The following is a 12,627-nucleotide window of genomic DNA, read 5'->3' on the forward strand; positions in this document are numbered from 1 at the left end:
AACACTACCAAGGTCACATCCTATCCAAAGGGGAGCTAACCATGTGAAAATACAACCTATAGACTTACCAATGGAAGCTACTACATAGGAAATCTCTGTGGTGGGCTCCACCTACTAAGAGAGAGAGAGAGAGAGAGAGACAGTCAACTGGACAAAGCTAAGCTCTTGTCCTGGAGAAGACACAGGGTTCACACTAGAGAAACTGAACAGTGTAAGAATGGGAGTCACTACATATGGACCACCAACTCAATTATGAGGGCTCACCTGAAAAGAGGCATACCACAGGTAATGGTTCTGGTAATGAGTTCCTCCACTGAACTCATCTACCAGATATGCTTGATGATGGAATAGGATGGTCCAGGGTTCACTATCAATGAGAAAAAAACAGCTTAGAGAGGGGAAAGGTACTGATTGCAAGCTCTACACCCTACCAGTTATCTAGGTTTATCGGGTCCCAAATTTTGATTATAAAATCTGGCGAAAGTATTAGGTGTAGCCTAGCCCACAGTTCAACATGTCTGCTAATGAGGCACCAGAGGACGAAGGTAGCAACACCCCTGGTTGAGTGCACCCTCACTCCCAAAGGGAAAACCTTGTGCTGGATATGTCAGAAATGCATCTACAATCCAGAGCAATATTGGAGACAGCCTTCCCCTTCTGCTGTCTTCCAAAGCAGACAAAGTTCTGTTCAGATAACCTGAAACTCATTGTGTGATCCAGATATAAGTGAAAGGCACGCACTGGGCACAACAAAGACAAGGCTGCGTCTCCTTCATCAGGAGGGATCACTTGCAGGGTTACCACTTGATCCATGAACGGGGTAGCGGGAACCTTAGGCACCAGGGTCTGAGGCCTATGTGAGGCACCGGCCAGCGTCTGAGACACACATGAGACGCATGTTTTGTTAATGAAGAGGGCTCATATATCCCCTGCCCTCTTGACAGAGGTGAGCACAGTCAGGAAGGCCATCTTCATAAAGAGGGCACTAAGCTCAACTGTCTTTAAAGGCTCGAACGGATCTCCCTGTAGGGCCTGTAAGACCATGGGAGAGATCCCATGAGGGGATAAGGTGCAGTCTTGGTGGATTTAATCTCCGCAACCCTCTTAGAAATCTAATATTAAGATTGTGCTTTCCTACCAATCTCTCATCCACATTGTCCTGATTTGCTGTTATTGCAGCCACATACACTTTTTATGTGGCTGGAGACAAGTGCCTGTCCAGGCCCTCTTCGTGGAATGAAAGCCCTGATCCAATATCACATCTCTGTGGGTCTTCCCCCAAGGAAGAGCACCAAGCAACGAAGAGACATATAAGCATATAACCGTCTAGTAGAGGGGGCTCTAGTCTGAGTGATTGTGTCTATCACCGCTGTGATAGCCCTCTGAATTCCATACAGCGCCATTGCATCATTTCTAAACCAGCTTTTTTAGGCGTGGGACAGATGCTTTCTCAAACCCCCTCCTCTATTCAATGAGTTCTGGAAGGCGTGCTGTCTACCACTAACAAATCAGACCTCAGATTCCACCCAAAATGCTGCAATAACCAATCAGAAAAAAGAGAAATATATGTTATTAAAGTCAGGGCGATCATCATGTCACGCTGTCACGTTCGAGTACTCGTGCTCATCCCTATTTTAGTGTGTATTAGTGTTACCTGTAGATTTCAATTTCTGTAGCCACTCCACTGTCCCAAGTCTTTTGCTTTTGACTGCGGGTGAATCTCTTAAAGGGTTAGTTCACCCAAAAATGAAAATTCTGTCATTTATTACTCACCCTCATGGCGTCCCACACCCGTAAGACCTTCGTTAATCTTCAGAACGCAAATTGAGATATTTTTGTTGAAATCCGATGTGCTCCGTGAGGCCTTCATAGGAAGCAATGACATTTCCTCTCTCAAGATCCATTAATGTACTAAAAACATATTTAAATCAGTTCATGTGAGTACAGTGGTTCAATATTAATATTATAAAGCAACAAGAATATTTTTGGTGCGCCAAAAAACAACAACATAACGACTTATATGGTGATGGCCGATTTCAAAATACTGCTTCAGGAAGCTTTGGAGTGTTATGAATCAGTGTAGTACACATCAACGACACCCCCTCTCAACAATAGAGGAGTACCGCCGTCCTATTTCGGCTTGTAAATTGTTTGTTTGTTTGTAAATTGACCTGCAGCCAATCTGCGTCCATTCTCTTTGGCACTATTTTTAATCTTTCCCTCCCCAGTCTCTGCATACACAGATCACACCCCGGTGTTCCTCATTCCCCAATCAGCCTCATTAATTAGTTGTCAGGACGATATTCCAAACACAACACACATCACAATACATAAACCTGTTACCAGAATAAGTAGAAGTATTAGTGCTGCATAATGACACACAACATAAGTAAAATTTCCCATGCTATATTATTATATGAACAGCAACAATGACAAAAGTGAATATTTTTTTAAGTAACTTACTGTCTCCACTGTGATTAGTAACATGCCAGAAACTACTTTTCCTCAACTGTCTCCACTTGGTTAAGTAACATGCCAGGAACATAATTGCACACATGAAAACATCTGTCAACCAATCAGAATCGAGTATTAAACAGCTCTGTAGTATAAACAATATTGCATTCAAGTCTTCAGATTAAAGAAAATGCCTGCTTCTAAGAAAAAAAAACTCATGAAAGATAAAACCAGGGCATAAGATTATGCTGATATGTATATTTCTCTTCTCAAAACCCTGTAAAGGAACTTTTGCAAGAGTACACCTTTGACATCCATGTGAAGGAGGACCTTGGAGACATCATTCAGGTGAAACTTGAGAGTGAGAGATACGTTTGCAATTATCAGTGGTACTGTAGGTGTATCAAAGTGAACACACCATTTGGAATCTGCCTTGAGTTCCCTTGCTATCAATGGATAACAGATGAAAAGGAAGTGGTTCTTCGAAGAGGCACGGGTAGGTGTTGGCTTACTTTTTTCTTTGTGTTTGTTTGTATTTGCATGCATATTTATTTGTCCATGTGTGTGTTCATATAGCTCTATTACCTCAGGATGAAACCGATTTCTGTAAAGACCAAAGATGTGCTGAACTGGAATCAAGACAAAAAACGTTCAGGTTTGATGATGTGACTGTTGCAGTCTTGGGCAATGTTGAATCATTCGCTCTAATTGGACAATATTGAATCATTCGATATTTTGACAATATTGACAATCATTCAATGTAATTTTTTGGTAACACTTTATTTTTAGGGTTCAGAATTATGCATTAGTTAAGTATAAATACACTAGTAATTAATTATTAACTTAACATATAGTAAGGGCATATTAGCCATTATTTACAATTTATGAAACATTTGAAAGATCCACATTCATGTGATGAATAAGCAAAAATAAGCTAGTAATTAATGATTAACTGAATGTACAGTAAATGCCTTTTAGCCATTATTTACAACTTTGCAAGCCATATATTATTTTTGTGTAGTAATACTTCAGTAATTCACCATCTATCTAAGTTAACTGAACAATATGAAGCTATGTTTAATTAAACATTTAACAGATATAAATTGCTAACATAGTGTAATAAAGACAATCTGACCCCCTGTTCTAAAGTGAAAGTTATATCCTCATTAATTATGGCACTTATTGAGTGATATTTAGGTTTATTGACCAGAATAAACCAATAATTATGGCTAAACTGCCACTAATACAGTACTAATAAAGACCATTTGACCTGTTCTAAAAATAGGTTCTTATTTACACTATTGGTTTGTTTAGTAGTTATTCTGCAATGTGATCTCATGAGAAATATGTGTGTATTTTTACGTAAAGTATGGTAATACACAACATGATCTCATGAGAATACGTGTGTATTTTTACATAAAGTGTGGTTCTACACAACGTGATCTCATGAGAATACGTGTATTTTTACAAAGTGTGGTTCTACTACACGTACATATACTTACGTTTTCATAATGTACAATGTTGACAATACAACCGTAAGATACACTAAAACACATAACATAACATAAATTCACAAATCACATCAATTTTATTTTTTCTCTGTTCTCCAAATCTTTAGAATCCATAAGGAACAGATCCAAATTCAGCCCTTTATCTAGCGTTCTTCATCTTCATTCTCAGCAGCGACCGTCACGGTCAAAGCCCGCGCTTGTTATGATTCAAATTTGAAAGTTGCGCCCTTGAGAAGATTTACAACATGGTTTACGGCACTGATATTGAACGCTCATTGGCTCTCACCTGCTTCATTACAGATTGCAGCATGCCGTGTTTCTTTAAGGATTGACATTTGAAATGAGTGCGCGCCTTCACGGAGAGAAGCCGGATTCATATTTTCATGGATTAATAAGTTCAATTCTGCTCTGTACCCCATAAAAAAACTATTACCGCCAGAGAGGACTGCGACTCATTATCATTTGAACTACTTTTGGTACCACTTTTGACATTTTCACAATAAATAAATTATTGTGATTACTAGGGATGTAACGGTACACAAAAATGATGGTTCAGTACGTACCTCAGTATTTAAGTCACGGTTCAGTATAGATTCGGTCAGCAGGAGGGAGAAAACTAAACATAAAATTGCTTTTTTTCTTTTTTTCTTTTTTCTTTTTTTTTTTTTTACAGTGGCTTACTGAACAAATTTTGTCTGTCTTTAAATAAATTCAATTATAATTAAAAAAATATATAAAAAAATCTATCTCTGCTAATGCTGTAAACTACATACAGGGAGCACTTTCTTGCATATTACTTAAAAAAAATCTATTTTCTTTTTTAACGCCATCCCAGCTTCTATTGCTATATTCAAGGCTATTGCTATATTATTTCTTTATAAGAAATAAAACTAAAAAAGATGCTAAACGAATTCATTTAAAGTGAATCTGAAGCCTACCTTTCTCATTTGGCACGAATCCAACTGTTTCCATTTTCGCCACAATGAACCACTTTCGTTTTGTTAATCTGTAGACCTAATTATATAGTGAAATATCGCGTAGCCTATAGGCCTAATTCCTTTTTAATTTTATATGTTATGTAGCCTATAGTTTTATTCTGTTTTCTCCGTTCACAGAAGCGCTGCAGGTGCGTGATGTGACATTGTGTGAACTTATGTTCTACATATCCTGCAATTTTCAGTTCATTTTCCTGGTTTCAAAATGCACAAGAAGCTGCATATTACGATGAAGCAAGTCGCTCGCAGGCATGCCGGAAGTATAGGTTATAAGTCAAGTCTAGGTTATAAACAGACAAATAGTTGATCTGACTTTCGGCACAGGGCAGCTCTGTGGACATAAGCAACTAAAGCCCGAACAGGGCAGAGCAGATTAAGTTCTTCCTGATCTGAAGAAGTGAAAGGCGGAGGACAAAAGGTTTGCAGCATAATAGGCCCTGCAATATTAGTAGGGACTTTAGGCACATAACCCGGTCTGGGATAAAGAAAGGCTTTCACCATGCTTGGTGCAAACTCAAGACATGACAGAGCAACCGACAGGGCCTGTAAGTCTCCAATTCTTTTAAGAGACGAAATGGCCAGAAGAAAAATGGTTTTCAGAGTGAAGAACTTTTCTGGAACCTCTTCCAGAGGCTCGAAGGGAGCCATGTTTAGACAATGGCCAAATCCCAGGCCGGCATCCTATTGCGCTGTGCAGGCCTCAGCCTCAAAGTGCCATGAAGAAATCGTATGACCATAGGGGTTCTCCCCAAAGATGACCCATCAAAGGGAGTGTGGTAAACAGAAATAGCCGCTACATACACCTTTAAGGTGGAAGGGGGATAACCCTGCAGAGAAACGTTCTTGTAGAAATTCTAGCACTGATCCCACAGGGCAGTTGACCGGGTCCAGTCCAGTCCTGTAATCTGCAACAACAGTTTATTACTGTGAATAATATTACAGTACTGTGCAGTAAAAATATAGGCTGCACAGTATAATACTGTCAGGTGTTTGGCTGCCATTATACTGTTATTTTAGTGTCCCTGCTGTAATCTCCAAAAACTATTACTAGTATTAAAGTAGAGAATGTGATAACATTGTAACACTGCTAAAAGCTGCATGTCTTTTTAAAAGATGTCTTTTTTTAATTCTGATACAACATTACATAAATTCTTACAATATGCCCTAAATAAGCCATACATTCATACATACATACATACAAAAATACATAAAGTCTTTCTCTGTTCATAAAATACAAATATACTCTCAAATCAGGCTTCAGTGAACACCAGTCCATTTTTTTTCGAAACAAATGATTTATAAAATACAAATCAGCATTCGCAGATTTAAACTGTGATGAATAGTTGATAATTTAATGGAGATGAAATGTCTGTTTGCCTCTAAAATGCAAAAGAAAATGGGGATCAAAGTTTCAAATACCAATAGACATACAGTAAATGGAGGATAAAGGTAATTAATCATGTGGTTTAGACAGTTTTCTGAAGTGATTCAGTTTGGTCTGATATTTTGATACCAGACAAATTGACTGGTGACTTTGATTAATTGTACCTTTTATGTTCCTTTTGGAGCTTGAAGGTTTGGTCCCCATTGGTCTTCTATTGTGTGGGCAAACATTTCTCAATTACAATATCTTCATTTGTCTTCCAAGAGAAAGTCCTAGGAGTTTGAGACAGCATAAGGTTGAGTAAATGATGAGATACTTTTGGACTTGATGGACTTTTTCATCTTGGTCTTCTTCTGCAGTTTTTCAAGTTATTTTAGACACCTCTTTTCTCCATGCAGCTTTTATCCTCTTTTCTGGATTTATTCCAATAAAGTATCTGAAAAATAAGAGGAGAAAAATTTCAATTAAAATTTTTTTGCAAGGTATAAATTTGATAACCTAAAAATGTCTAACCAAAAACTAGTGGATAATTAGTTGAAGACTTGGAATAGACTGCACTGGTCATACATGCTGCATTTATGATAAGCAGATTCTAGTATGAGATACATTAAGGTGGATCTTTTACTGATAATAGAAACTAGTGTCAGTCTGGAGTATGAGCTTTGTTTTAGTGAAAAGAAAAGCATACATATCTAATATGATATACTTACTAAGAAGGATCAAGCAATAAGTCAAAGGCAGTTTATCCATCTTCTCAAGGTCAGAAGGAGTGGCAGACATCTATTAGTAAAAAAAAAAACAATTTAAGATGGCTGACAGTATCTGCAAATGACAAAATAAATAAATAAATAAAATTACTCAATGTGCTACTTTTATTTACTATTATTTACAAAGACAATAGGCCTATTGTATGCAGAACAGAAATTCAAAAAATATAATTTTTTTTATCATTTACTCACCCTTATGCTGATTTGAACTGTGATGATTCAATAGGTGATTATTTAATGGAGATGAAATGTCTGTTTGTCTCTACAATGCAAAAGAAAATGGGGATCAAACTTTCAAATACCAATAGACATACAGTAAATGCAGAATAAAGGCAATTAATCACGTGGTTTAGCCAGTTTTGTGATTCAATTTATTTTTGGTGAAAATGCATTTTTTTACAAGTAACATCTTGCAGTTGCAGTCTCTAATTTGTTGTCCTTTGGTTTGATATTTTGACATCAGACAAAATCGATCTTTAATCGTACCTTTATGTTCCTTTTGGAGCTTGAATGTTTGGTCCCCATTGGTCTTCCATTGTATGGGCAAACAGACATCATTTCTCCATTACAATATCTTCATTTGTCCTCCAAAAGAAAGTCCTACGAGTTTGAGACAGCATGAAGTTGAGAAAAAGATGAGATAACTAACGTTACCATTTTTAGGTGAATGATTACTATGTAGGTGTCTGTATGACAAAACAATAGGCAAACTTACATTTTTTTTTTAAAGAATGAGACCTTTGCTTTTCTACAAAGTCAGCCAGTTCACTAGTTGAACTACAAGGACAAGGAAAACATAATGTAAAGAATGGATAGCTTCTCTAGTTAACTAATTAGAGAGACCCCCCCCCCCCCACCCACACACACACACACAAAAAACTAAATAAAATAAATAAATAAATAAATAAAATAAAAATTAAATAAAATAAAGTCTCAAAAATAAAAAATAAAAAAATCGTCCATCTGTCATGCCGCTATTTCTGCAAACACGCCACCAATGGTTTGAATATGCACATTCACAGTAATCACAGAAGAATTATGAATTTTGTTCATACACATCTTTTGCTCAGATAAAGATTGGGACATGTGTCCGTTGCAAACCGTGTGATGGTAGTAAATTAACCAAATGCATTCTGAGTGTATGCTAACAAGCTAACAATGCTGTTGTATCTTACTCGGTTTATTTTTCATGATTAAAACATGCTGTCTGTCATCCATTTACACTTGCTCTGTAACTTACAGAAAAATAACAAATATCAGCAGCAGATAGTGGACAGTTTGAATCTCATGCTAAAATTGTAACCACACAAGAAAAAACAAAAAAACAATAACATTCCACACTAATCTTTTACTCAGATATAGATTAGGAAAATGTTCAGGTTGGATAAAATTTTCTTACCGGTTTGTGTGTGATGTGATGACAGTCTGTACAATGGGCTCATGCTCCTGTGGTTTCTTGCCAATTAAAATGCATGGTCGCTTCATCTGATTTAAATCACTATATTTAATGTAATTTTCAAAAGGTACTTTACAAATAAACAATAATCAGCAGAGTTGCAAAACTATCTCGTGCACAACATGCAGATAAACTAAAATGTCTTCCTTTACGCATGTGTACATGGGAAAATATGGTATTATACTGTTAAATAACAGTACCATACTGTCGCTGCTCAACACGCAACTTGAAGCGACCAAGTTCTCCCATAATGCACCGCAAAAAAACAGCAACTTGCTGTTATTACATGAAAACAGCATTTTGCTGTTAAATTTCCATGTAAATTTTAGGGATTTTTTTACAGTGCAGGTCTGAAAACCATACTCTGGCCGGCCAGAATTGGGCTACTAATAGGAGATGAACCCCATCCTGGCGAACCCTCTCCAGAATTCTCGGAAGCAGAGCGATCAGGGGAAATGCATACAGACGCAGCCTTGGCCACATCTGCACCATAGCGTCCAGTCCGAGAGGAGCTGGATGCGTGAGGGAGAACCACAATGGACAATGAGTTGTCCCTAGAGATGCGAACAGGTCTACTTCTGCACGACCAAATTTCTCCCACAAGAGCTCCACCACCTTGGGGTGGAGTCTCCTTTCCCCGGGCCTCAGCCCCTGCCTCAACAGGACGTCTTCTCCCTGATTTTGATGCCCTGGAATGTACAATGCCCTCAGTGAGAGCAACTTTCCCTGGGCCCACAGGAGGACCTAATGGGCCAGCTTGCAAAGCTGGCTTGACCTCAGACCCCCCTGGTGGTTGATGTAGGAGACCACCGATGTATTGTCCGTACGGTCAAACACATGATGGCCCCTCAGGTCTGGGAGGAAGTGTTTGAGAGCTCGAAACACAGCCATCATCTCCAGCCGATTTATGTGCCAGGAAAGAAGATGACCCTGCCACAGACTCTGAGCCGAGCTTCCACTCATGATCGCCCCCGCAACCTGTGAAAGATGCATCCGTTGTTAGCGTTAAGTGATGACAAGGAGCTCCCAACACAGGAACCAAGGTTTTTTCCACGACTAAGGAAGGCATCGCCACGTGACCTTGATCATGCAAAACGGATTTCCTCTCAGGGGGAATCCCTTGGTCCTGAGCCACCACTGCAAAGGTCTCATGTACAGCAGGCCAAAAGGTATCATGTTGGATGCTGCTGCCATCAGACCTAACAGTCTCTGAAACTGTTTTACAGTGAGTGACTGGCCTAGTTTTATCGCATTTACAGCTGAGAGAATCGATGCAATACGAGCAGGAGAAAGATGAGCCTGCATCGTCGTCGAATCCCAAACCACGGGCAGAAAAGTGGCACACTATTCTTGGTGTTTAGCCTCAACCCCAGCTTTCGCATATGAGCGAGAACGACATCTCGATTGTGAACCGCCATGAGCTTGGATTGAGCTAAAATCAACCAATCGTCGATGTAATTTAATACGCGAATGCCCTGGAGTCTCAGAGGAGCCAGAGCTGCATCCATTTCGTGAAAGTGCATGGTGATAATCCTAGGCCGCAAGGAAGTAACCAATATTGATATGCTTCGCCCCCGAAAGCAAACCTCAGAAATTTGTTGTGGATGGATGGATGGATGGATACATGAAAGTACGCATCCTTGAGATTGAAACCAGTCCTCGTACCTGACTTGTGACACAATCCGTTTGAGTTTAAGCATCTTGAACTTTAGCTTTTGAACTGTGCGATTTAGACAGCACAGATCTAGAATAGAACGCAACCCTCCATCCTTTTTTGGAACAATGAAGTAGTGGCTGTAAAATCCTGACAGCTTGCTGGGAGGGGGAACCCGTTCTATGGCCCCTTTTCGCAAGAGCGTCAGAACTTCCCGTTCCAAAACCAGAGACTGCTCTGGGTCCACTACCGTAGAGAGGACCCCGTTGAATCTGGGCGGGCGAAACCCGAACAGAATTCTGTAGCCCTTTTCTATTATATGCAGCACTGTATAATGAGGTGAACTCTGTTTCTCCCTGGAGGGGACAACCCTCAGAAGCCTGGCGCCACTGGTCACTGACCACTCATCAGTATCCTTTAACAGGTTGGTCTGGTATGCCTGCATAATCACCATTGTGTGCAGACACGCCGCGGCCTGACCTGAAGCCGAGTACACTTTACCCACCAGCGCTGAAGTGGTCTTAAGAGGCTTGGTGGGTAACATCGTGGATTTTGGCGATGATGCTGACTCAGGGGAGAGATAGATAGCCCCTTCTCTTCAGCCCTGGGAATCGCCGCATAGCCATAATGTTTCAGCCCCATAATGTTAGAATAATTAGTTGTTTGGGGGTTGAAATCATGATATGATGCTGGTTTATCCCACGACCTCAACACCTCAGTGTGGAGGTCGGGAAAGAATGGCAATCCCAGACAAGGAGGTTGTGATCTGGATGGTAAAAAGAGTTCATCCAGTTCACTCCTCTGTTGAACTTCTTGCTTCTCGGCTGGCCAGTCGATATTTAATTTGGCAACAGCACGAGTCACAACCTCCAACTCCTCATAAGCAGGGGTATGAAGTGGCGAACCATGCATATCCTCTGCATCGATACTCACGACATCCAAGTCCTCAGAGCTGGATACGTGAAGCATTGGTGCCTCAACCCGGGGAGGAAGAAACTGCAGTGCCAGGGGCGCGGGAAGATGTTTTAGGTTGGGTGTGCTGTGCGTGCGTATTTTATATACTTAATCAAAAGAAGCATTTATTAAGTATATAAAACACATCAAAACTCCAGGAAACAACAAGCATATCGCTGAGAAAAAAGAAAAAAAAAAAATAGCTAAGAACACTGCATAGCCCATTCACCAGGACATTTGACTGCACCCGGGAAATACATTAGCCGCAGCGTTTAACAAATAAAAAGTATAAAACGTTTTTTTTTTCAGTACATCCGAGATTTCCATGTTACACTTTTAAGTTACATGTCGCCTAGCCCTAGCCACAACCTACAGATCCCAGCATAAACAGTGATACATTATAATATTTGTTATTAAAGTATCAACAACAATCAGAAACATAAAAGCAAGCATAGGCAGTGCTGCGTGCATGATTTGGCATGGCAGAATGCGCACGAGTGTTCCTTTATAATCACTAAAAAGATGAAAGTTTGTCTTGATCTCACAACGCTTCAATAACTGCACAATGATTCTTTTATAATAATGTCTACACTTTTTTAATCAGGATTTGCCAGCATGCAAAGCATTCAGCGCTAAACAAAAACGCCGGCGTTTTGAGTGGTGAGTGGAACATCTCATTGCGTTCCAGAAATCAAAAGATTTGTCTGTGATTGGCTACATTGCTCAACGCTGCAAAACACGTTATTGGAAACTCTGCCTATGCTTGAGCCTATAAAGCGTTTTTATTAGATCTTCTTTAAAAACAACAACAACAACATTTTTATAGCCCATTTAAAGTGTTTATTACAAACAAATTATTTAATGATAAAAATGAATAAATGTAGGCTAACTGAACAAAAAATTGCATTGCATTTACTGTCCTGTGAAAACAGGGGGTGCTGCAGCATCTCCAGCACCCCCACTTCCTGCACCTATGCGCAGCTCGTTCTTCCTCCTGGGAAAAGGCACTGGACCTGGCAGGTGAGAGCAGAGAAAGGGCTGGGCACGTCTCCAACACCTCTACCAGGTCCATCTGTGAACCCCATGATCTGAGTTGCCACCCGAACCACGAAGAATGCAAGCCGAAGTGCCCTCCTCAAAGAGCGGCCAGCGGGAGCGGAGAGTTTTAAGTGACATCTTATCACAATGCTCACAGAGAACCCCCTTGAGGGCTGCCTGGGCATGTTCCGCTCCCATACAAACAACACAGAGCTTGTGTGTATCCCACCCGTGTAACGAGGGCAGGGAGAAGCACACGGTCTGAACAGCTGTTTGTTCGCCATTTTATATATATATATATATATATATATATTGTGCTTTTGACAGACAACAATAAATATGAAGACACATAAGCTAGCATTCTTTGTTCTGGGTATGCTTTATAGTTTCCTGGTCCATGACGTCACCTGCCTA

At 39.9% G+C, this 12,627-nt stretch overlaps 3 protein-coding genes across 5 annotated transcripts in view; 2 read left to right on the forward strand and 1 right to left on the reverse strand.

Moving 5' to 3' along the window:
• The window catches only part of LOC127508751 (NACHT, LRR and PYD domains-containing protein 3-like), a 360,258-nt gene that overhangs the window by 194,217 nt on the left and 153,414 nt on the right, over positions 1 to 12,627 (forward strand). The window lies entirely within an intron of this gene.
• Positions 1 to 12,627, forward strand: part of LOC127508776 (polyunsaturated fatty acid 5-lipoxygenase-like) — an 86,883-nt gene that overhangs the window by 21,197 nt on the left and 53,059 nt on the right. Inside the window, exons 2-3 of the mRNA XM_051887147.1 lie at positions 2,740 to 2,950; positions 3,031 to 3,109. Of these exons, the coding sequence (XP_051743107.1) occupies positions 2,740 to 2,950; positions 3,031 to 3,109 (290 nt within the window). The remainder of the gene's footprint in view (positions 1 to 2,739; positions 2,951 to 3,030; positions 3,110 to 12,627) is intronic.
• Positions 6,678 to 12,487, reverse strand: LOC127508877 (uncharacterized). Its single transcript, XM_051887342.1, has 2 exons — positions 7,055 to 12,487; positions 6,678 to 6,780 (listed from the first exon to the last, which is right to left on the reverse strand). The coding sequence occupies exon 1, from the start codon at positions 10,763 to 10,765 to the stop codon at positions 9,821 to 9,823; it is 945 nt and encodes a 314-aa protein (XP_051743302.1). The 5' UTR covers positions 10,766 to 12,487; the 3' UTR covers positions 6,678 to 6,780; positions 7,055 to 9,820.

This window comes from Ctenopharyngodon idella, chromosome 3 (genome assembly GCF_019924925.1).
Source record: "Ctenopharyngodon idella isolate HZGC_01 chromosome 3, HZGC01, whole genome shotgun sequence".
Taxonomy (NCBI): domain Eukaryota; kingdom Metazoa; phylum Chordata; class Actinopteri; order Cypriniformes; family Xenocyprididae; genus Ctenopharyngodon; species Ctenopharyngodon idella.

Bases quoted from the DNA above. Each gene is read 5' to 3' on its own strand.
- LOC127508877 (XM_051887342.1), bottom strand. From the start codon at position 10,765: ATGTTACCCACCAAGCCTCTTAAGACCACTTCAGCGCTGGTGGGTAAA.